The sequence below is a fragment of the Euleptes europaea genome, chromosome 10 (assembly GCF_029931775.1).
Source record: "Euleptes europaea isolate rEulEur1 chromosome 10, rEulEur1.hap1, whole genome shotgun sequence".
Classification (NCBI taxonomy): Eukaryota; Metazoa; Chordata; class Lepidosauria; order Squamata; family Sphaerodactylidae; genus Euleptes; species Euleptes europaea.
The window spans coordinates 34,976,494-35,002,448 of record NC_079321.1 but is presented as its reverse complement, the minus strand read 5'-3'; the positions used below and the strand labels follow the sequence as shown (position 1 = coordinate 35,002,448).

The 25,955-nt window shown below is 43.5% G+C and overlaps 1 protein-coding gene across 2 annotated transcripts in view; it reads left to right on the top strand.

Moving 5' to 3' along the window:
* The first annotated feature begins 16,076 nt into the window (after positions 1-16,076).
* The window catches only part of TDRP (testis development related protein), a 38,769-nt gene continuing 28,890 nt past the window's right edge, over positions 16,077-25,955 (top strand). The window contains exon 1 of one of the 2 annotated variants that reach the window (XM_056856547.1): positions 16,077-16,199. In XM_056856547.1, the coding sequence (XP_056712525.1) occupies positions 16,083-16,199 (117 nt within the window). In that variant the 5' untranslated portion in view covers positions 16,077-16,082. The remainder of the gene's footprint in view (positions 16,200-25,955) is intronic. The other variant, XM_056856548.1, reaches the window with a different exon arrangement.

Genomic DNA, 25,955 nt, shown 5'->3' with positions numbered 1-25,955 from the left:
GTTTGTAAAATGCCAGAAGGAAAACTACTAGACAGGGCAAGAGCATCCATCCAGATAAGATTAAATTATCATTTCTTACCCATGGATTCCTTTTTCTTTTCCATTGGCTTAATAATTCCCCTGTACTGAATCCGGATCTCTTCAGGCACTCAAACAAAAACAAATGATGCAGAAAGCATAACCACAGAAAGAAGAAATGCTCAAACAAACCAAATGAAAGGTCCCAATATGACAGGGGCTACTTAGTCAGTGTTTGCACCAGTGTTAAGGTAGCAGCACGCCCATGTATTGCCAACAGCAAAGTCAAAAGCACAAGAATTGCAAGAGAAGCATAAGCTTCAACATCTCTCACAGATTTCCTGGTGAGTCCTCCACCACCCAGAATTACGGTGCTCATTGATGGCTTCTGGACATGAAACGCCACCATCCAATTGGAATGCTAGGTTGGTAGCATGGAACACATCCAACATGTCCTCTGACACACATGGCACAAACACGCTACTATCCACTCCCTGACAGAGCCTTCCATAACCCAGTGATTAAGATTATACATAGAACATAGGACCTGGCAGCTGCCGGCTTACCTCTCCTGCCCCAACCTAGCCACAGTGATCCATGCGACGGTCACCACTAGACTGGATTACTGTAACTCGCTCTACGTAGGGCTGCCCTTGAGACTGCCCAGAAGGCTCCAGCTGGTGCAAAATAATGTGGCAAGGCTCCTTACGGGGTCTTCACCATGGGATCATATAGCACCAGTGCTAAATCAACTGCACGGGCTCCAGATGGAGCATTGGATCAGGTTCAAGGTGCTGGTTTTGACCTTTAAAGCCTTAAACTGTCTGGGACCTTTAAAGCCTTAAACGGTCTGGGACCATTGTACCTGCGGGACCACCTCTCCTGGTATGCCCCCCAAAGAGCCTTACGCTCTACTAACAGTAATCTGCTGGTGGCCCCCGGCCCGAAGAATGTGCGGCTGTCCTCAACAAGGGTCAGGGCTTTTTTGGCCCTGGCCCCAACCTGATGGAATAGTCTTCCTGGTGACATCAGGGCCCTGCGAAATCTTAAGGAGTTCCGCAGGGCCTGTAAAACAGAGCTATTCCACCAGGCCTATCATTGAAGACAGCCGCAAGAGGATCCCTCATTACTGGCCTCCCCATCCTTCCCCCTCACTCTTGACATCTGTGGGGGGTTGACCTGCTAATATTTTGTTACACAGTGGCACCTGGGTAAATGTAAGGCCACCTGTTTATGAGTGTATTATGATGTTTTATTGAGGTTGCTGATGTTTTAATGATATTTGATGATTTTATGTATTATAATGGTTGTTACCCACCCCATAATTATGTTTGGTGTGAAAGCTGGACAGTGAAGAAAGCTGATAGCAAGAAAATAGATTCCTTTGAAATGGGGTGTTGGAGGAGAGTGTTACGGATTCCGTGGACTGCCAAAAAAACAAATCAGTGGGTTCTAGATCAAATCAAGCCTGAACTGACCCTAGAAGCTAAAATGACTAAACTGAGGCTGTCGTATTTTGGTCACATCATGAGACGACAAGAGTCACTGGAAAAGACAGTCATGCTAGGAAAAGTTGAGGGCAGCAGGAAAAGAGGAAGACCCAACAAGAGATGGATTGACTCAATAAAGGAAGCCACAGCCTTCAATTTGCAAGATCTGAGCAAGGCTGTCAAAGATAGGACATTTTGGAGGACTTTCATTCATACGGTCGCCATGAGTCGGAAGCAACTTGACGGCACTTAACACACACACACACACCCTGAGCCTGGCTTGGTGGGGATGAGGGCGGGCTATAACTTTGAATAAATAAATAAATAAACCTATAGATGACAAGCCTCCAAGAGAAGGGCTTGGATCCTGCTGTATTAAACAGAGTTGCACTTACAGTAACTTCTGTTCGTCAAGTTGTCTTCTGTGCAGGCACACATTCCTCCCTCCTGCCCCGCTATGAGCTCTTTAGTATTTTATATTTTTCAGGAGTTGAGGCGGCTGGCAGACTAAAGAACTGAGGAACAGGGGGCGCCGCCCTCTGACGTCGAGTCACTTGGGCGTGAAAGTTGACGCATGCGCGGAGGATGAGGCGCCCCCTATCTACCATATAGAAGCTATGAGAAATCTTTCCGCTGGCCGGCCTACGCATGCGCAGTCCCAATGTGGGACTGCACAGAAGACCGAAGACAAACCAAGAGTTCCAAGGACAGAACATGGCACTGAATGCGTGTGTATTAGGGTCTGACTGTTGAGAACAAGGTTTTTGTTAATGATGGAGGCCATACAGATGTTGAAAAATGGATGAAACTACAGCAAGGCTACTGGAGGAAACTGTAACCTGACCGGTGGTTATGTGGGAGGGAAATGCTGCGGGGAAAATGAGATTGGGGGTTCTGGGAGATGTGAATGATGCCTACCTTTGTGGAACCCTGCCAGCAACAGTAAATGTTCGATGGAAAAGAGAGACACAGCGGAACTAGAACCCACATCTCTGACTTAATCCCTTCTAGCTAGGAGTTAAAACCCAAGTCAGCAGACTCTGCCAGGACAAGAAGGGGGAGACAATAGAGGAGACATTTCTATCCTGTGCTTGGCTTTTTGTGTGACTCACAGTGCAATCCTAAACAGACGTCTAACACATATTCAGACTACACACTGCTGAGCACAGCTAATAGCTTTTTATGATGTATGAAATACATGATTTCAACTCTATTGTGTTTAATGGGAATTACTTCAAATGATTTGTCTGAGGGTCACAAACAGCTTTTTGATGCTTCTAGAAATGTGATTGCTTTCTGCTCAGGCCCACCTGGAATTTTTTTTTTGCTGCCAAGTCACAGCTGACTTATGGCAACCCTGTGGGGTTTTTAAGGAAAGAGACTAACAGAGGTGGTTTGCCATTGCCTTCCTCTGCATAGTGACCCTGGAATTCCTCGGAGGTCTCCCAGCCAAACCTGCTTAGCTTCTGAGATCTGACGAGATCAGGCTAGCCTGGGCCATCCAGGTTCAGGGCACTTGGAATTATACCATATCTTTAAAGGAATGTGAAGATCACTGCTGTAACAGGCAACAGAAAACTTGGACTTTATTAAAAGATTGTTTCATAACAGAAGCTCACTAACCAAAACATTCATTAGGTGAACAATTCATGCAAGAAATGGATTTTTTTCCTTCTTCTTAGGTTTGGTAATTGCTAGGGAGTTGCTATTTATGTTTATACAAAACACAAGCTCTGGTTTCAGATTCTCTGGTTAGAAAAACACTATAGGAACATAGCTAAAGTGTTCCCTTTCATTCCTTGCTTTGAATGATACTTTCTTAATGAGCAAACTATGGTTAGGAGAAAAAGTGAAAATGTCATCCGGAAAGCAATCCTTTTTCCAAATCTTGACCCTTGCATCTGTATCTGTAGCTTATTGCTATGATTGCTTGCAATAATAAGTAGGGAGTTCTAAGAAGTGATCAAAGTACTGTGACACAAAGAATAATATTGAGGATAGCTACCAATATTGGCTTTTGTTGCTGAAAAAATGGTCAAGGCCATTAACACTTCAGGTGTACAGGTTCATTTACTTCTAGATTAAATCCCCTTACCTTATCATATTTGACTACTATATCATACTAACATACAGTAACCATTGATGGCTGGGTTCATATTATGATTAATTAAAATCTTGGGAAAGTTCCTATGAATCACTGCTGTGTGCAAAAATATTACAAAAGTAAGAATGATTGTGGTCGTAAGGGCAGGGAAATATGCACACAGAAACCAAGATGGCGTAAAACAGGCCACAACTTTATTGATTACAACCAATGGAGCATTGCCATGGCATAGGGCATCCAAGCACTGGGCAACCCACCTGTTGATTGATGGAAACCCTTACCCAGCCCGCTTGCTGGGGGTAAACCAGGAATGGCAAGTCAGTGGTCCCACTTGGGCACAAGCCTCTGCATGGTACCTTTGCCATCTAGGAGTGGAGCCAGGCGAAGGCCCCCAGGCTGGGCTTGCTGCTGCAAGGCTCCACCCCCAAGATTCCCTAATGGGGTTCCCACTTGGGGAAGGAGGCAAGCAAGCACATCCCCCCCAACAATGGATCTGGCCCAATGCCTGAAACCACCACTAGTGCCGGAAGGGGAAGGGAACTTCCTGGCTCCTGCCAAAGCTCCTATAGTTGTGACCAAGAAAGAAGGGTTAGACCTCACCTAGAGTACTGTATTCAATTTTGGGCACTGCAATTTAAGAAAGATGTAGACAAGCGTGTCCAGAGGAGGGTAACAAAGATGGTGAGGGGTCCTATGAGGAAAAGTTGAAGGAGCTGGGTATGTTTAGCCTGAAGAGGAGAAGACTGAGAGGGGATATAACCATCTTCAAGTACTTGAAGCGCTGTCATATGGAGGATGGTGCCGAATTGTTTCCTGTTCCCCAAGAAGGGCGGACCAGAACCAACGGGTTGAAATTTAATCAAAAGAGTTTCCATCTAGACATTAGGAAGAATTTTCTAACAGTTAGAGCAGTTCCTCAGTGGAACAGACTTCCTCAAGAGGAGGTAAGTGCTCCTTCCCTGGATGTTTTTAAGAAGAGGCTATCTGTCAGCAATGCTGATTCTATGACCTTAAGCAGTTCATGAGAGGGAGGGCATCTTGGTCATCCTCTGGGCATGGAGTAGGGGGCGCTGGGTGTGTGTGGGGGAGGTAGTTGTGAATTTCCTGCATTGTGCAGGGGGTTGGACTAGATGACCCTGGTGGTCCCTTCCAACTCTATGAATCTATGATTCTAAGACAGATCTTTCTACAAACCTGAGAGGGGAAAACAGGTTTGCAGACAAAAATCTAAAATCTTTAAAAAACAAAACAAAAAAACCCTCCGTGACAAACATAAGAACTTCCTGCCTCGGCAGGTAAAAAACAGCTACTCAGCCATTTCATCTGATCAGCTTTTTTTGGGGGGGGGGGAAATGGGATGCTGGAGGGAAGCACAGGAGTTCAGGTCTGCCTCAGGGAGAGAGCAGTTTCAGCTCAGCTCTGGCTCAGGAAAAAGAGCAGACCCAGGGAAGGGTAGCTCTGCCTGGTAGAGTGGCAGAGTGGCTTAACCCTAACTCTGGGCGAGGGCAGAGTATTGGATTTTTAGGCCTGTTTCTGGGGATGAGCAGATCTCGTACCATGCAGTCTGACTCTTGGGAAAGGGCAAGCTGGTGTGGGTAGAATCCCGTGTGTGAGAAATGATCTAGACTAGAGGCTAGTCAGTGAAAGCCTGTTTGTACCTGCCAGCGTTCAAGAGAATTCAAACCACACTCTGAATCCATAACTGGCTTAAATTTATGTGCCTCAAAGATGCTGGGATTGACTGAAATGGCGAAGCTTACAGCTCTGATAAACCAGAATAATAATGTTCAGTTTTGGGGGGAATGGGAGCTAGGGCTGTTGATTCGGTTCGGACCGAACCGAACTCAAAAAAGGCGGGAAACGGGGGAGCCGAATTTGCCGACTTCGGGGGTTCGGCAAATAAATTCGGCAGATTCGACCCCCCCGCGCCTTCACGGGGCTTCCATGAAGGCGCGGGGAGGGTGCCCTTTAAACAGGTCTGCGCTTCCCAGCTGGGAGTCCCGGCAAAGCTGGGGGGATGTCTTTAAGACCCCTCTGCGCTCTCTGCGCAAAGGGGCTTGACAGCCCCCCACCAGCCTTCCCGGGAGTCCCGGAAAAGCTGGGGGGGGGGGTCTTTAGACCCCTCTGCGCTCTCTGCGCAGAGGGGCTTGAAAGCCCCCCGCCAGCCTTCCCGGGAGTCCCGGCAAAGCTGGGGGGGGTCTTTAGACCCCTCTGCGGTCTCCGCGCAGAGAGCCCAGAGGGGCTTGACAGCCCCCTGCCAGCCTTCCCGGGAGTCCCGGCAAGGCGGGCGGGGGGGTCTTTAAACCCCCCAGCGCTGCCTGCGTAGACAGCGCAGAGGGGCTTGTTGGGGGCCCTTTAAACAGATCTGCGCCTCCCAGCTGGGAGGCGCAGATCTGTTTAAAGGCCCCGCGCGCGCCTTCAGGGAATCCCCCTGAAGGTGCGCGGGGGGGGGGGCGAATTTTCCCCCGAACTCCGGATCCCCCCAGAATTTCGGGGATCCGAAGCGGGGGAGTTCGGACTTCGGCACGGCCCAAATAAAAACGGGCCGAATTTTGCCAAATCTGAATTCGACCGAAATTTTTTTTTCCCAACAGCCCTAATGGGAGCCTTGGAGAAAGTATTGTGAAAATCAATTTTCAATGGGTTCATTTAAAGGATACTCTTTGATCTAATCCCTTATCTATATTTTATATTAATGTTATATTTAGGTATAGTTTTAAAAATGTTGGATAGGATAAGACTATATTACTTAACATAATGTTGGGATTAGTTCCGTTAGCAAAAGTCTATACAATTAATTTTTAGATGGAAGTGGTAGAGGGGGAAGTCGTCTTAGTGTTAAATTAGCAAAATTATTATAATTTTTTATTATTGTTGTTATTATTTTTTAGTACTGGATATTGTTTTATATGCTGATATGTTATATGAAGAAAATAAAAATATTTAAAAAAATATTATGTGCCTCAGCTAAAGTTCTCCTTTGTCAGTCTAGAGACCTGTACTGCTGATCTGTTCTTTGAAACCAACCTGTAAATCAATACATCTTCTTTGGTGTTTACATACCCCTCCTGCCTCAGTGATTTCTGTGTTCATCTTGCTCACCCCAAAACCTACCTCATGACTAGGATCGCCAGGCCCCTCGTTGCCACCAGCGGGAGGTTTTTGGGGCGGAGCCTGAGGAGGGCGGGGTTTGGGGAGGGACTTCAATGCCATAGAGTCCAATGGCCAAAGCGGCCATTTTTCTCCAGGTGAACAGATCTCTTTTGGCTGGAGATCAGTTGAATTAGCAGGAGATCTCCTGCTACTACCTGGCAGTTGGCAACCCTACTCATGACAGCAAACCCAAAACCTTTACACTTGCTACCTTAATGACATCTTGTAGCAGAGGGAAAGGTTTACAGTTCTAAACAAACCTGGTTTCCCAAAATCAGATGCTGTGTGGGTGGGTCAACCCACTTGAAAGAAAGGGGCTGTCACACACCACTGAAATAACAGAAGCAGCATCTGTACCTTTCAGAAATGAATTCTCTCAGCGGCCATTCCTAAAAAGCCACAAAAGTATTGCCAGCCTTCAAGGCTTTGTTCCTGTCAAGAAAAGGCAGGGGGAGGGCAGGGTCCTTTCCTAGGCTGTTTTGGCCTTTGAGTAAGGTTGCCAAGTCCCCCCTCTTGATCGGCAGGAAGTTTAAGGGGCTGGGGCAGCCGTGTGCATGTGCAGCTGCACACATGCGATGACGTCACTTGCGGTTTTACTTTTGGAAGTGCCACATCGCCACGGCTAATTTAACACTCTAACTCCAAAATTTGGGGGGGTTGAGTGCTAAAGCAGTCGCGGCGATGCGGTACTTCCGGAAGTAGAAGAGTTGGTTTTTATATGCCAACTTTCTCTACCACTTAAGGAAGAATCAAACAGCTTAAAATCACCTTCCCTTCCCCTCCCCACAACAAACACACACTGAGGTAGGTGGTGCTGAGAGAGTGTGTCTAGCCCAAGGTCACCTAGCTGGGTTCATGTGTAGGAGTGGGAAAACAAATCCAGGTCACCACATTAGCATCCGCCACTCATGTGGAGGAGTGGGGAATGAAACCTGGTTCTTCAGATCAGAGTCCATAAACCACCGTTCTTAACCACTACACCATGCTGGCTCTCAAGTGAAACCAGAAGTGATGTCACTGTGTGTGAGCAACCGCGTGTACACACAATCACCACTCTGGAGCAGCTGGATGGATTGGCAATTGCCCACCAAAACCACCCACCTGGCAACCCTACCTTTGAGGGAGGACTCATCTGGACTAGGTTGCTGGCAATCCCCAGGCGACTTGCTACCATGCAACTGCCATGACTCCAGGTCTGGCTGCTCACTACTGTTGAACAGGAGCCACCCTGTGAAAACCAGTATAGTATAGTGGTTAGAATTTCAGACTAGAATCTGGAGGACCCAGGTTCAAATCCCTATTCTGACTTGGAACCTCACTGGGTGACCTTGGGTCAGTCACACATTCTCAGCCTAACCTATCTTGAGGTGCCCCTTGCAAGTCATTTCAGGTTCCCTACAGTGCAACTGGGCCCAGTGACCGGCACTGTACAACTTGGCCATAGTTTTCACAGGGAGAGGGTGCAGGTGGAGGGAAGGAGGGAAAGTTGAAGATGGGAGACAGATAAAGGAAGGTACTCTGGTGGGTGGGAAAGAGAGAAGGAAGCAGGGAAAGGGCAGAGGCTATGGGGGCTTTCAGGGAAAGGAGAGAAGAAATAGTGGGGGAGGGTGAAATGAGGTGTCCCCTGCAAGTCCAATGCTGCTCTTCATATATTTCAGTTAAGGTGACTTGGGTAGTGAACACAGGTGTAAAGCTTATTTGCTGTGTTCATAGCAAGGAAGAATATTTAACCCAAATTCAATTTTCCAATGTGTCACTAACAGCAGCTCAGGTTTATAAGAGTCTCTCTCTCTCTCTCTCTCTCTGTCTGTCTGTCTTTCTGTCTGTCTGTCTGTCTGTCTGTCTGTCTGTCTGTCTGTCTGTCTGTCTATCTATCTATCTATCTATCTATCTATCTATCTATCTATCTATCTACTGAGTAGTTCATCTTATGCAATATTTACCCAGGCATAATTCTCATTTACTTCCACAATTCAATATTTATCCTTTTCCTAGAGGGCATTTTATTCATCTCTAATTTTAGCAATCTCTAATGTTTTATTTCATGCAGATTTGTGTGTGTGCTGCTAGACATTTTTCGCCACCCACTTTGATCGCAATGCCTTTCCTGCTAATGGCATATGGAGATGCGATATTCATGAGATTAACATTGAAAGCATATTAACTAGGGTTACAATCTTTAATTGACTTAATTGGTAGATTAATCAGCTAAAACTATATTTGGTTAATCAGTGCAGGGAAATTTTAATCAGTGGAGCCATTAAGGCATACTTTAAAAAAATTGGTTCTCCCATATTAAAGTAGTAAGAAATGAAAATAAAACTATTCAGGATGAATAGTTTCTAACAATAAATGAAAACTTGTTTATTAAATTATGAACTGTGTCACAATTTGTGATTGTACCGGATCTCAAAAAGACACCTATACTGAGGTTTGGACAATATGCAAGTTTAAGTTTAATCCATTAATTGGACTAAAAGGAAGATAATAGGTCAACTAGAACTAATGAATCAGTAGTCAGCCCTAGTATTAATCTATAAATGTATTAAGAACTTTATCCTGAAACCACTAATCAACATCCTCTCACATTTATTCTAGCATTCTATATCTTTGAATAGCTTCAGGGAAGCTATCAAGTTATAAAAGCTCGACATATTTTTCATATGTCTTCTAAAAAGTATATTGATTTGAGACCTAGGAGGAATGAGATTCAATCCTGAACCAGAAACCATTTTGCTGTACATAAAAATGTTACAGCCTTGGAATCAGATATCTTCCTGTTGCAAGCTATTGTATTGCTGGGGGGGAAAGTTTTTTTTTTCCCTGTTAGAAAGAGGAGACAAATAGCTTTTCTATAAAGTCCTTTTCTTCCTTCTTTTAACCTTGAGATAACAGTCAGGTAAAAAGACTGACATTTGAAAAAAGTCAGATAACCTCCTTTTACAATATTCTGGCAGGGTAGTTTTTCACACAACACATAGTTAAATTGTGGAACTCCCTGCCCCAGGATGTGGTGATGGCTGCCAGCTTGGAGGGCTTTAAGAGGGGAGTGGACATATTCATGGAGGAGAGGGGTATTCATGGCTGTTAGTTAGAATGGATATTAGTCATGCTGCATACCTATTCTCTCTAGTATCAGAGGAGCATGCCTATTATTTTGGGTGCTGTGGAACACAGGCAGGATGGTGCTGCTGCAGTCGTCTTGTTAGTGGCTTCCTAGAGGCACCTGGTTGGCCACTGTGTGAACAGACTGCTGGACTTGATGGGCCTTGGTCTGATCCAGCAGGGCCTTTCTTATGTTCTTATGGGGTGAACCTATCTGGGCCTCGAGGTCAACAAGTGAGGGTTGCCAACCTGCAGGTGGTGGCTGGAGATCTCCTAGGATTACAACTGATCTCCAGGCAACAGAGATCAATTCACCAGGAGAAATTGGCTGCTTTGGAAGGTAGACTCTATGGTTAGGGTTGCTAGGTCCCTCTTTGCCAATGGTGGGTTTTTTGGGGGGCGGAGCTGGGGAAGGGAGGGGTTTGGAGAAGGAAGGGACTTCAACGGCATAGAGTCCAATTGCCAAGGCGGCCATTTTCTCCAGGTGAACTGATCTCTATTGGCTGGAGATCAATTGTAATAGCAGGAGATCTCCAGCTAGTACCTGGAGGTTGGCAACCCTACTCTATGATAGGGGTGTCGAACTCATTTGTTACGAACTCCGGATATGACATAAATGACACTTGGTTGGGCTGGGCCGGGCCATGCCTTGCCAGCCCAGATTGGGACTGGAGGGGGTGGCTACCTCAGCTGGCTCGCAGGCTGGATAAGAGAGCTCTCAAGGGGTTGAATTCGCCCGCAGGCCTTATGTTTGATACCCTTGCTCTATGGCATTCTCCCCCATTGAAGTCCCTCCCCTCCCCAAACCCTTTTCAGGCTCCAGTCCCAAAATCTCCAGGTATTTGCTGGCAATCCTAACAAGAGTACCGAGACCAAGATTCAAAGAGCCACACAACTAGCCTCAAACAAGGGGGCTATGGACAAGTCTTTCTCAGTCGATAACTTCCCCATGCTGCAAGGCAGCACTGCTTTTGAAACGGAGGAGACTTTCAAAAGCAGCTCTTTATAGCTCTTCAGAGATTGCTATTCAGAAAACTCCCATGGGGCATGTATTAGCCATTGAATGGGTTTAAACTAGTTGGATCTCATGATTTTGAAACAAATTGCAGTATAATTCACAACCACCCCACCCCATGGTGCTTCTATAACCATGGAAAGCATTTTTCATAGGGCTCAGTAGAGCCGCTTCCATTTTTTTTCCTTCCCCGGTAGACCCTTAGGGGTGCAAACTCACACTGCAGAATACTGATCAGTATACAGAAAAGAATGCTAGTGCACACCTCCTGTATAGCAAACGACCTCTCTCTTTCCTCCTGAGAATTTTGGCCTGCAAGTTCCTGCCCTGAAATCATACGTGTAAATATGCAATCAACATGAAATCCAGCGCTCATCTAAAGTACTTTTTTGATAGAACCATGAATACCTACTGGATCAAATTGATATGATGATGATTTGGACCATGGAGACCTGGGTTCAAATTGTACCAAACTAGATATCTTGGGTGACCTATGAGCAAATGTTCTATTGTTGTTGTTTTTTATGTGATAATAGCAGCTGTTGGGGGAGATTTAGATTGGGGCTACAGCATATGTGCAGTGGGATTAACTGTTTTCCTGGTTTCCTGATTTAAATCACCCCCTGGAGTTATTTGCTCCAGAGGAAAAAGGCAGGAGAGTCATTCATGGCCTTCAGCCATTGACTCACAGTGTAGCCTTCTCCTCGCATTCACAGATGTTGCCTAGGCAGCAAGATTAACCTTTTCCCATAATAGCGAGAAGGTATCTGGGCTGGGCATACCACCTGTTCCAGAAAAGAAAAACACCATCTTTTTATCTGCTATCTGAAGGTAACGCTACCTGCAACAAGCCTGGTGCAAAGGCCCACTTCCCATGAAGTCTGATATTAATTAGAGAATATATGGCCTGGCTAATCGTACTATTTCTCAGCTAAGAAGAATGTGGCCCAAAAGAACAAAATGTCTCTCCCAAGGCACAATATTTATGAACCTTGAAGAAAAAGAATTTATAAGTTTACATGTCACTGAAATCAGATATAACACTATCGTTCTAGCACCCACTTAAACAAGTTTACCTCTAGGAGGGAATGTTTTAAGTATTTGAAGTTTTCAGGGCAAATATTAAATATGAGATGAAGAAAAATTGGAAGTGGAAATGAGACGGTCTCATGAGACTGCATACTTAACTGCAATCCCATGCAGGGGTGCCCATCAATTTTATTGGGATTAGACTGGATGAACTCTGCATAGGACTGTGCTGTCAGAGAACTTTGTTTACAAGAACATTAAAAGAAGAAAATCGAAATGTAACAATACAAACTTAATTTGAAAATTAGTTTTACATTAAAAACAATACAGGTTGACTTTTGGGCTTCCTGTCAATGTAATGTTAGGACTGAATGAGGAGACAAAGGGGATGGCCGAAATGCAGCAACAATTGTTCTGCGAGATGCTAAATTTAATACTAATTTAATGTATGAAAATGCAGTTATGCTTTTTGAGATCAGAATAAATTGGAAACCTGTAAAATACCTGTATTAAAGTGATTGCAAGTCAACACAGAGTTAAGCTAGACAAAGTTTTTCCCATAATAGTGAATACTTTTCAGTCCCATGCATTTCAGTGGAAGAGAATGAAGCCATCAGGGCACTTAAATGGGGTTGGATACTGCTTTTAATATTTGCAGTTAAACTTTTTATTGTTGATAAGGAACTCTGAGTGTGTGTGTTGCTTTTAAAGAACTAAGTAATAAATGATGAACTGATTATGGCATGCATTTTCCTATTACATGAGACAACACAGCAGCGGATATCAAAGGTCTGAACAGTCCCCCTGCCCTATGTGCATGTTGACCTGTGGTTCTTTAATCCACTCTTACCTTCTAAGTATGCTACATTATCAACCAGGGCCTTTTTTGCCCTGGCCCCAGCCTGGTGGAACACTATGTCTAGTGAGATCAGGACCCTGTGGGACCTTAAAGAGTTCTGCAGGACCTGTAAGACTGAGCGGTTCCACCAGGCATATGGTTTAGGGCAAGGAAGGTTTCCATTCTGCTGGCCTCCCTCCCTTTTCCTTTCCCTTCCTTTGTTATTTTTATTGTATCATATTTCTGTTGTAAGATGCTCACAGCCTGACCTAGTCAGGAATGGGCAGCATATAAATCAAATAAATTAATAAATTGAATACCCCAGCCTACAAATAAAGACAGAAAACAGCACTCCAATAAAGGCAATTTTATGATAGATGCATACCATACACCAATCCTCAGGGCATACATTCAAAGAGACCTTTATGCCTCATGGCCATGTTAGGTTTGATTTCTGTTTGTTGTGTGGGAGGTTTTTTGGGGGGAAGGCAAGTAGGGAAATTTAGGATTGTGTCCTCAGTGCTTGGTGAGCAGTATAAAATAACTCACTTGCTATCAGAAGCCATTGTATGGGGAGAGCAAGGGATGTGTCAAATCCTGAATGCTCCCCAAAGTCCACCCTCCCCCCCCCCCCGCAGATTTGTAGGTAGCCTGCTTGGAGAGGGGCTCTTTCCTCCCTAGAAATCTCAATAAAAGGCACAACTTGGGTTTTTTTAATGGTTAAGCTGGAGGGGGGGGGAACAATCAAATATGACCTTCAGGTATTTTTATCTGGGAATCTGTCTGTGAATCGGATAATCTGAGGTTTCTTTCAGCAGAGGTGGATTTTAATACTGCATTGGCAGTTGCCAAAAAATTTCCCGGGTCAATCAAAATTTTAAAAAATACTAATTTTCTTATGGGTTATCTAGGTAGTTCTTCCCTCCCCCTTTTAATTTTTCATCTCAGTGTGACACTGTTCAGGACCGAATTGGCCACATGAACAGTACCATTAAAGGGAACACCTTCAGGTATTGGGGGGCTCAAGTCCCCCTTTTTAAAAAAATAAATAAATATATTTTTCAAACTAGTTCACATTCTATTATATCATTCCATTCATATAGTATCTACTATGAACAATTTCTATCTTATCATTAAACAAATATATATAGTTGATTTCCCCTCTCCCCCCGTCCATTTGAGTCTTATTTCTTTCTTTGTATTTAGTGTCTTATTCATTGTAATAAACCACCTTTATCGTTATCTTAAACTCTACTTTTTAACGTTAGTATCTTAATTACTTCAAAAAATTTGAATTAGATCACGGTGGGGGGGAGCTCAAGTCCCTAAGTATTGCAAGGCCTTGGATTGGCCGCTTTCTCAACGCACATCCCAATTCTCAAAACTATTTTTTGAGATATTCTTATTGATAATCTTATTTCTCTTTGTATTTAGTGTCTAATTCATTGCAATAAACCACCCTTATCGTTACCTTAAACTCTACTTTTTAACGTGAGTACCTTAATGACTTCAAAAAACTTGAATTCGATCATCCAAAAATTTGAATTAGATCACGGGGAGAGCGGGGGGGGGGGCTCAAGCCCCTCTTGAAAAGTATCGCAAGGCCTTGGATCGGCCGCTCTCTCAGCGCACATCCCAACTCTCAAAGCTAATTTTTGAGAATAATAATGACAGTAATGAGCTGGTGTGAAAATAATAATTTTTGAGAACGAATAAGCAAGCCCCTAGGCAGAGTTTTGAGGATTTAGGGCGAAAACGCGCGGTCCCGTGACCCGCGAGGGTACAGGGGGTGTGTGCGTGTGTGTGTGGAGAGGCCAGGAGGAGGAGGAGGAGGAGGAGGAGGAGGCCGGCCCTCTCTCCCTCCCCCCCCCGCCAGGCCCCAACGGCCGGGGCCGCGCGCGCGAGGCGCGTTGCTATGACGACGAGGCCTCCCCTTCCCCCTCGCGCCGGCGGCCCCCGTCCGTCCCTCCCACCGCCCAGTCAGCCGCAAACATGGCAGCGGCCGCTCGCAGGCTCCGCGCGGCGGTGGCGGCTCCGACGGCGCTGAGGGAAGGTCACAGGTGAGGGGGGACGAGCCGGGGCCCCTCTCCCTCTCCCTCCAAGGCAGGGAGGGTCTGCCTGGCCGGTCCGAGGAGACCACTTCGCCCCTCTTTCGCAGAGGGAGGAGCGGGACGCCGGCGGGTTCCCAGCCTGGGCAGCTGGCTCCAGCCCCAGGGCTCCTGGCGACCCCTCCCTGCCAGAGCATCCAGCTGATCATCACAATCGGACAGAGAAAGCTTTTTGTCTTTGTGCGCTGGAAATTAAACAACGCCGCCCTCCCCGACCCCGCTGCCCCCTTGGCAGCTGGAGAGGCGGGTGCCCCCCCCCCAGCAGGGCCTCGCCTGCTGCTGCCCCGCACCAACCCACGCGGCACTGGCAAGACTGGGCGGTTGTTTGGGGCAGCGGCCCTCTGGCGCTCCTTCGTTGGGCTCAGGGGTTCCCCAAGTGGGCAGTCCCACCCCTTGGGGGGGGATTACCACTAAGAGGCAGGGGGGTGCCAGAGGTGGGCCCCTTCGGTTGGGTTGTTGCATAGAGCAGGGGGCGCTGGGGTTGAGTTTGTGGAGCCAAGGGGGCGGTGGCCCGAAAAGTTTGGGAACCGCTGGTTTAGTTGACTGAAGCACATGGAGGGTGTTGTGTCTGTATATAGTTGGGGAGTAATCGAGAGAGACTTAGGAGCTTGAGTTCTGCACGAAGGATCCTAAACCCTGCTCACCCTATTGGTCAAGCAAACGGATCCTATTGGCCCTAAGCCAACATGTCCCATTGGTCACATAAAGGGTATTTCCCCCCCTATCACGGATCGGGGGGGGGGGAGTGGCCGCAGGCGGCCAGGGGGGCATATAAGCAGGGCACGTTCAGTGTGTACGTTAGTTCTGTGCTGAAATCAAATAAAGCTGTGTTCTCTGATCTCGTGAATCCTTCCCACGCGGACTTAACAGTGGCGACCCCCCAGTCTTTTAGGTGTGGAGGCTGTGTGTGCCTGAGAGGAGGGGGTGGGGTTGCGTGTGGCCACTGTTCCTCCTTCCTACACATTGGTTGTGCCTTTGCTCTGCCCCCTCACACTTTTATCAGCCTGCCAGTTTTCCAGGGCCATGTCTCTCTGCTGATGCTCTGTTTTGTCTGGATAGCAGTTGTTCTCCACCCCACCCCACCCCCACACACACATTTTACCCTCTTCTTCTCCACCTCTCTCAGGAATAAATAAGACAGGGGCACCACCGACCCACTTCTCCTCCCCTTTCCTCCCCCCCCTTCCCTCCTTCCCTCCCTCCACCTTGGCATCCCCTGAGAATGTGGAAACTCAACAAGAGCGGCAAAGTTCTCCTGGACAATTCTCCAGAGGAGGAAGAAAGCCATTTGCATGATTCACCACCTCCACCTTCACCAGCGGCCACCTTTTCAGCCCAGGTAAAAAAGACTCCAGAGTGCTGACTCTGTACATCGCGGTATTTTTAGTATCTTTGCAGCGGGGCTGCCTGTCACCTTTCGTTCTTTTGTACGACAGTCTCTCCTCCTTTACCCATGCCAGAATCTTGATGCTTCTGTCTCTGATCTGACATTATGAGTAATCACTTTCCATTCCCCTTGAATGCCTTAATAATGAGATCTGTGGCAGGGAGGAACTGGTATGAACTACTGCTGCTTTCTGAAATTGCCTCTGGGAAGCTGCTTTCCATTTTTTTCTGGGACTCCTCATTCAGCAGTGTTAGGATCCCGCAGACCAGGATCTTTTGTTTCAGAATATTATGGTCTCTTCACCTTTCCCTCCGTTGTCTTTTTTATTAATTGCACTGAACAACTGAATATACAGCAGCAACAACTTCAGTGAAACATGTAAAAAAAAGTGGGAGAAAGAGGAGAGGATTGTTGAAATGTCAAATTCATAATTAAAACAAAGTACTACTTTAGAGAGGGAATTTTCTTATATTTCATCAATTGTCATTGATATTCAAGTACTTGGTGTTTTGACTCAGGCTTTTTAAAAAAAAATTTAATAACACATATTCCACAACTCTTTTAGTGGAATTCATCAAGTACGTAAGTGCTGTAATCAGCATTCTTGGGCATTTGTGAATGTAACATCTATATACTGTAATTAACTGAAGCTTACTGCAATTTATCACTATGATATGCTGTGTTTGTATATTTTATGAATATCTTGTTCTTCCACAATGTTTTGGAAAGAAGAGTATGAAAGAGGAATAAAAGAAATGACTTTAATGAATGTTTGACTGTTTGATTTACATTCTGAACTGAAATATGTTCACTTCAAAGAATCTTCATTGGTGTGTGGAACTTCTGTGAAATAATTGCCAGGAGCATAACTTTTGTTGCTTAATTATAAATATATTACCAAGCCAAAAGTTTAGTCATGTTAAAGAAGCAATAAAATCAAAATAAAGTTATACTTGAATATAAAACTTAAAAGTATGTTGAACAGTAGAAAACTGTAAAGACACTTCTCGTATTTAAAACTTTTAAAGACAGGATTGGTGCTTGGTCAAGGTAGAATTTATATTAATTATGAATGTTATTTTGAATATGATGATTATTATTTTCAATTACATATGTAATCTGAATCTGGATTTAACTATTTATGCATCTTTTTATACTTGGGGAGGACACATAAGCAGGCAATAAAAGAATGAATAATAATGATAAATAGGGTTGTCAGCTCCAGATTTATTTATTAATTATTCCTGGAGATTTGGGGGGCAGTGCCTGGGGATGGTAGAGTTTAGAAAGGGGGGAGCTCCACAGGATGTGATGTCTTGTGATGTTATGTCCAAGCCAAAGATCCCTTTCCTTTGAGATCACTTCCTCCAACCTAAATTCAAATGTTGCACCTTGTAGCACTTTTCTCCTACTGTATATCACTTGTAGGCTTCTGTGTGCATGTATTCTGTATGTCATACTAACGCTTTGATCCTAAATATTCATGCTGGTATAATTGGCTGCTATCTGATTATGTCCTGCTCAATCTAAAAACAAAAACAAACAAGCTTTAGAATCCTCTTTAGGGTTTTCTTAAGTGTTCAGAAGTGCCATCAGAGAATGCCAGCCACAGTCTCTGTGGTATACCATAGCAGAAACAGAGGTCCTAGAGCAGCCACTCTAGGCCTTCCATTAGTCCTACACTCAATAGTGTTCGCTCTTGCATTTCCTCTTGGAAACTGATCTCTGTAAACTGAAGATCAGTTGTAATTCTGAAAGTGTTCCAGGCCCTACCTGGAGGTTGTTGACCTTAAAGAGCAGGGATACTACACACACTTGCCCTAACGTAGATAAGGGGACCTGTGCGTGAAAGAATGCAGTAAAGGGTTGATATTATCTATCTGAACTGTATTACTTTTACTGGATTCAGTGGACATCCCCCTTCACATTCTGAAACAACTAGTCGTGTAACTTACATGTAATTGGTAATGTAATTAAAGCTTGATCAGGGTGCCTCTTTACTGCTGATCAAAGTATTCCCTTCTCTAGATCCCTTGTAGGGTGTTTTACTTGATGTTAGCCTCCCTGTGCCTGGCTTCGGCTGGGATAGAGGGTGGGATACAAGTTCAATAAATAAATAAATAAATAAACACTATTTGTTAAAGTGTCTCTGGAGGCCCAAAATGCACCAACACTTGTAAAATCAGTTTTGTGACTGCTATGCAAATTGTTCAGTTCTCTTTTTCTCACTTATCCTTATCTCGCTAGTTCAGGTATATTCTGAGTACATGAGCAGGCTTTAAGCAGAGTTAGTTCACTCAGTTGCTCCTCCTTATTTTAGGCTATTCATCATAGACCCTACTAAGTGTAATAATCTTAACACATGGAGTAATTCAGTGTCATAATGAATTTCTTGATAAGGATAGTATAGGAGATTATTTATTTTATTACCATCCTACCTCCAGGGAGTTCAAGCAAGCATTGTCCTCCTGTGTGTTACAGTACTGTAGATTTGGTTGCCTCTGTAGTTGAAAATGATGTTACCTGCCCTGAGCCGGCTTTCTGAGGAGGGTGGGCTACAAATTTGAAAATAAATAAATAAATAGATATTAATTTTCTTGAATGTGATTCTTTTTGAAAGGTCTATTCCTTGAAAAAAACTAATTGAGTAGAAAAATAGACTTAACTTTTATTTGATGAAAGTTAGAACATGTTAAAGAAACAATCTTCTAAGGCATTTCTTGGAAATTTTTTATGTTTAGTTTAAAATTCTAACATTTTATTTTTTATTGATACTTGCCTGCCTCCTAAATAACACTAGTGAACTAGAACTTGTGACTGATATTGTAAAGGTATTTCTAGGTTTGCAAGTCAGAACTGAAATGCACATGCTATAAAAACTAGATGGAGGGTTGCATAGCTAAAGCCTATACACTAATAATAAAAGAACTGATATCACCACTGAGAATTGATGAATTTCCCTTACTCTGGAGCTGGTGTGGTGCACCACAAAGGCACTCATGGCAAGATATGGGATTGTCATTTGCCTTCTTGCAATACTCTGGAATAAAAGCCTTTCTAATGATGCAGTCAGCAAGCATGCCTTGTTCATAAGATAGACTTTCCCCCCCTAGGAAGTAAAGATTCCTGGTCCTTGAGGAACAATAATGCTGTTATTGCCCTATTATGCTTGTAACTTTTAATTTTAAATGTAAGTTTCAAATTATCGATTTAACTGGAAGCCACACAGGTAGATAAATAATGTGATCCTAAAAATGGAGAAGGGGATGTTGTTCTGACCTCCTTGGAGTAAAGGCAGGCAAAATTGTATTAGATAGATTGAGCAGTCCTTGGTCTTTTGGGATCCCATGCACTCTATGCAAGGGAGAGAAAGGTTTTACCTCCATTTAAAACAGATGTGTGAATATATAGTGTGCTGTAGGTAACAGCAAAGGAAAACTGGATCAGAGTCTAGTGTGCTCTGTTGAGACAATCCATTGTACCAAGTACATCCCACCTATTTTCACCTTGGGATATAAATGGCTTTTGAATTTGATAGTAAGTTTTGACAGGAATTCCCAGTAGTTGAGCTATGTTAATGGTATTGTGATATCTTGAGAGCCAGTTGATAGGATGATTGAAAGGATGCTTGGTCCTCCAATTCTAAATATTTGTGTTAGAATGTTTGCATGCAATACCAACAAAAAAATACTGCAGCACTGTCATAGTGTCATGGTTTGTGATATCCCAGAAGACCCACTGGTGGTATGTTCCATGATAAGGACTAAGGCTGCATGACTGCACATTTTAGGATTGAACGCTTAGTCTGCTGAATTATATTTTTGATTAATAAATGTTATCAGAAGCCTGGAACAAGATGAGCAGCCTTGGGCTACATTCCTTTTTCTGTTTGGCATCTTGGAGCTTCCCTAGATCTCTACTCGTTTGACCAATCTTTCTCCATGTCAGGGCACTATCAGCTACCGGTGTATTGTCTTGAAGAGAGGTTTGTAAAGTATGTGAGTCTACCAAAAGTGGTGTTATTGCCCCCTTTTTACTGGAAGGATTGGGAAGGGTGACAGAACCAGGGTAGTTGTAGTGACCTAGCCACAGATGTGGATTGAAAGTGACCAATTTGATGTTGGAAATGTGGTCTGTAAATCAGTTTGTCACAGCATAAAGCCTGCAAACAGTTTGACTCTCTCTTTCTCTCATTCCTTCTCTTGCTGGATTCAAAAGTGCATGGAGGTGGTGCTTTTTTATCCATCCTCTTGTAGCTAGCCCTCAACATATAGGGGAGGGCTTGTGGCTCAGTGGTAGAGCATCTGCTTGGCATGCAGAAGGTCCCAGGTTCAATCCCTGGCATCTCCAGTTAAAGGGACTAGGCAGGTAGGTGATGTAAAAGACCTCTGCCTGAGACCCTGGAGAGACGCTGCTGATCTGAGTAGACAATACTGACTTTGATGGGCCAAGGGTCTGATTCAGCATAAGGCAGCTTCATGTGTTCATATGAATAAGCTAGTAGAATGAAAACGTGTGCTGCTTCTGAACTCAAAAGGTGGGGCAGGAGAGGGAGAGTCAGAAACAGAACAAAAATAAAAGTTTGTAGGAAGGAGGAATTGACAGTTGCTGATGCAGAGAGAAAGAGACCCATGAGATGGACAAAACATTGTAGAAGATAATCAAGTTTGGGGTCCAGAGAAGGAATTTGATTTTTCAGAGGTGAAAAGGAGAGTGGCATATAAAGAGAAAAAGGGGTTTGGACTGATAGAGAACAGAGAACGTGGTGGAGAGAGAAAGAAAGAGAAAAAAGCATAGGCTATCTGTTCCAGACAGAGAAGAGAGAGTATACTGTACTGGAGAGAAAAACTAGGAAGATTGAGAGGGGGTGCAAGTAGAGAAAAGAGAGAAGATGCGATGGATTTTAAGGAAGAAAGGGGATTAATTTAGAAAGGCTTGAAAAGAAAATTCTGGCTTAAAAATGTGACAGGATGCTTTTCCATAGTTTACATAATTGTATGTTCTTCTTGAGTATAAAGAAAATGTAAAAGTGCCTCAGGATGATATTTGTCTTGTCCTGCTTTGGCCTAGAAATATTTCTCCTCCTCTGGCTTTTCACTTCTCAGAGCAGATTTGAATTCTACATTGTATAAAAAGGTAAAGGTCCCCTGTGCAAGCACCGGGTCATTCCTGACCCATGGGGTGACGTCACATCCTGACGTTTCCTAGGCAGACTTTGTTTACGGGGTGGTTTGCCAGTGCCTTCCCCAGTCATCTTCCCTTTACCCCCAGCAAGCTGAGTACTCATTTGACCGACCTCGGAAGGATGGAAGGCTGAGTCAACCTTGAGCTGGCTACCTGAAACCAACTTCCTTTGGGATCGAACTCAGGTCGTGAGCAGAGCTTGGACTGCAGTACTGCAGCTTATCCCTCTGCGCCACAGGGCTCCTACATTGTATACTTGGATACAAATACCTGACTAGAAAATGTGGGCTTGTAAATTGTGGCTTTTCTCCTTAAAAGGCATGGAAGTGTATGCTTATCGTTTCCTGGTTTCAGTTCTTTGCATTGTAAAGAGAAAAGCAGCAGTTTTCCTATATGGGCTCCTATTGTAGCTGATATGATTTGGATACCTATACCTGGGTACAAAAAATATGAAATATTGCTGACAATAGGAACAGAAAAACAGTTGTCTAGTAAGTTTTGTTAAATTCAGCAAAGTTTCTTTGTGAATGTGGCTTGAAAGAAAGGGCAACCACATGCTTGGGTGAGTATCTCACTCAGAAATTCATATATGCATTTTTGGGTGTAGCCCATGAACTAATATGAAATTGATGATGTGCTCTCTAGTCTATAAACATGTTTCGGCCCTCTGACCCTGATTAAAGGCATTTGGGCTGATGGTGACACATCATTTAGACCTCCTGAGATGGACAGACCATTCCTGAAGGGGGGAGTAGATCCATGACGGCCAGGAGTAGCGCAACCACACCGCCTCCTCAGAGGCATCCCGGTCACTGAACAGAAAATTAAATTATTTAAAATATTAAAAAATAGGAAAATCCCCATTGAAATCAACGGGGCTATTCCTGCAGAAAAGGTGGCATAGCCGTGCCACTGTGAGAGGGGGCATTCCTGGGGGCGGAAGGGGTTTGGAAGCTGCCTAAAGGCAGGTCTGCCCCAGGAATTCCCTGGGGTCATGGTGGCTCCTAGGGAGCCCCCCCACACACACACACACAATTAGGATTGTAGCCTTAAAGAAGCAAATATGACACTGATTCTGGAAGATTAGTGAGATAATAAATTTGATATACAGTTTTCTGGATGACAGTCCTGTGTAATGAAAAAAATTATATAAAGACTTTTTTTAGCTCCTGTGTTAAAAGACTACACTAAAATTAAAATTAATTTGTACAAGCAGCAGGATCTTTAAAAAATCATGTATAGTGTGTTCTCTGCCTTGTCTTCTTGCTGCTGGAGACGTTTCAAGAATCTTCAATCTGACATGACAATGTATATTTGTTTTGTAACACAGTAAATTTATTACAATTGTAAGCACTTTGAAAAGTGTTTGCTTTAGTTTCAGTCGGCTTATGTGTTGGCATTCCTGTTGAAGTTTTTAATCACTCGCTTCTATACAAAGCTTTTTTGTGGATGGTATATAGGTATATGGTATGAGATTTAAAACTTACACTTTTGTACTGAAGCAGGTCAGTGCCTTTGAGTGACTATGCTCTTAGAATGGACCCCTTCCTGAGAAGTGGTATGTTATCTTATTTAGATGGTCACCTACTAAGCAGGACTCAACTACTTTACTTACTTAAAAAGTAAGTCTTTTTATCGATGTACTCCAATGTAATTACGTATATATATGTGTATATGCAAGTATTACAAAGTCTTAATATTCAGTAACAATGTATACAGTAAAGCAAGCAAGTTCTACATACTATTCAGTTTTAAAATCCAACACTTAAAATAGAACAGTTATAGAAGTCTGATTTAGTTCAAAGTATCTTAATTCTAAATTTTAACTGTAAAAATGGGGGGGTCGTCTTATACGCCCAGTCGTCTTGTACGCCGGAAAATACGGTATTTGTAAAGCCATACATACCAACTGCCTCTTCTGAGACCTTCTGAGAGAGGTCTGAAGTACTAGCCCTCTCCCTGCCTGTATTTATATTGTTTCAGTCACCTTCAAAGAGGCTGACTTTGAGAATCGTGTAATTCTCATTTGAGACTTTGAGAATCGAGTAATTCTCATTTTTACTGCATATGCTCAGTGGCCTCTCATTGTATTACCAAATAAGGACTTCCTCTTTCACCGGGCTATTTTGCTAAACTATAAACAATCAGTTTTGAGCTTTGTGATCACTCTATATAATCAATTTTAGTATCATTCTCATCTCCAGAAAAATACGTTGAGATTGAACTCATTCATTAATTTCTAGCATCTTGTTTTCATGTTTAAATCATAAAATACAATTATTGTTTACATTACATCATTACAGCATAGTCAGCATCATATACCCTTGGCATGAATAATATTTCTGCATTTAAAGTCATTGAAAAGCGAGAATCAAGCACTCAGTTCTGTAACTCAAGAATTCGTTTCTCATGAGAATTCGTTTCTCATGAGAATTCGTTTCTCATAAGAATTCGTTTCTCATAAGAATTTGTTTCTCATTAGCCATTAACAAGGCTGGGAAAGGTCATAGAAAAAGCCAGAATGTATTGCTGGTTACTTTCTGAAACCTTTAATAATGTAATAGAAGCATAAGCCTCTGGCATAGAATATTCAGGCTCTCCTTCCTTTTAAAAGGAAATTAAACCTCTGCTATATATTTGCAGTTTATATGTATAATTAGGTTTTATATTGAATAATTCAGCATATGTACAACACCAATACCATAGTTCACATGTTCTAATGTGTCAAAGCCTGTAACAGTACTTTTGCCAGTAATAAAGTGCTGTAATAATGAGCCTTTAACCATTAAAAAGGGGTGATGCTAGGGCTCATGGGATGTATGTGTACAAAGCCATATGGAATGAGAGCTCTAATTGGAAGCATAATTGGACAAGAGTGAGTGAAAAAACTGGTTGGATCCAACCCATGGTCAATAAAGGGGGAAGAAGATATACCTGGATGGTTTCAGGAAAGAGCTACTTTGAACTAGTATCAGACCAGAGATCAGCCAGACCAAGGAGGAACACTGGACTAACTTACCTAAAAACCTCTTGCTAGACAGTGGTTATAAAATGGAATATTTCCCTCTTTTAAGCAGAAAGCCAGAAAACTGAAACTCACTGGCCGTTCGAATGGCAATTGATTTCAAAGCCCAGCCAAAATTTGTGGATAATTTGCCTTTTGCTTAATCAGCAGTATACAGTTTTTGGCTGAGCTTGGTAGTCAATCATTATGTTGAGTAGTGAATGAAGCTCAGCTTATTTTCCTTCAGTGGAGCAGATAGTACAAAATTACATCCTCTTGTGCAGCCTGTGTAGTGGGTTCCAAAAGTAGAGGAGCAGGCCAAGCGTGTCTGTGTTTGTAGCAACTTCAATCTATGATGCTGATGCCCCTAGTTTAAGACACAACCAGATGTTGTGTGTTGTGGGCAGGCTTTAAAAATCTTGTTGCTCCTTTGGTGATTGGACAAAATTAAATTTCTGGTCACTTCTCAAAACCTGGTAACTATATTTGTTTAACCTTTGTTCCAAGTTCTGCTCCAAACTAGTTATGGTAATCCTCAGTCTGCTTATTTAGCTAAAACCTGTTCTAAAGTCTGTTTCTGTGCCACATACTCCAAGCCTCAGCAAATGTAGCTATCTCCCCCATGTCAAGCTTGTGTAAAGGATGAAGTGAAACGCACCGCACTAAAATTCAGTCCCCTGTACATCTTAGTTCATTACTGACCAAGTGCAGTTTCAGACAAATCATATGCTCAGTTTCTTCTCTTTGGTACATGATGGGAAATCTTCTACAATGTGTGAAGAAGTATCTTTCATGCACCTGCCCAAATTTGGAATTTTGGGCAGAAAGTAACATCATAGTGGTCTACTTTGTCATGCTGATTGTACAGTTTCACTTCTGTACGTTAATCCTAGTTTTCCAACCGAAGTTTATGGTAAGAGCCAAATCTTCTGGTACTTTAGGGTACTGAAAGTCATTCTGAGGTGATTTTATCACATCGTTCTAACATAATGACAGTTGTAGGGATTCATCCTCATGTATGGAAAAGAAATATTTATCTTACCAAAACAAACACTTGAAAACAAAGAGTTGGATCCAGCCAACTTTTCTGCTGGTGTAAAAGGCTATGCTGGGACCTGTATGGACAAAAGCCATGTGGAACGTAGGCCACAGAAAGGAAGGGGATTGGGTGAGATCGTGTAAGAAGTGCTGGCTGGATGCAACACGGAGGTTTACCTTGGGAGGCTGTCGGATCTCTGTACGAAACTGCACTATCCTACATTCATCACACAAAGCTGATGTGATAAATTCACTTTCTGTTGTTCGAAGGGCATGAAAGTTTCGCCTTTGCCATACCTGGTGGAGATCAGGTAGTGGTATATTGATACGATCTGGGTTTTGGTGCTGGTTCAGAGTTTTTAATGCTTTGTCGTGTATGTAGAATGTACTGTTTTAATTAAACAAACATTAGACAATGATAAAGGGTGCAGACATACTGGTCCTGTACATGTAAAACTGTCCCACAGAATATCGTGGTCCCT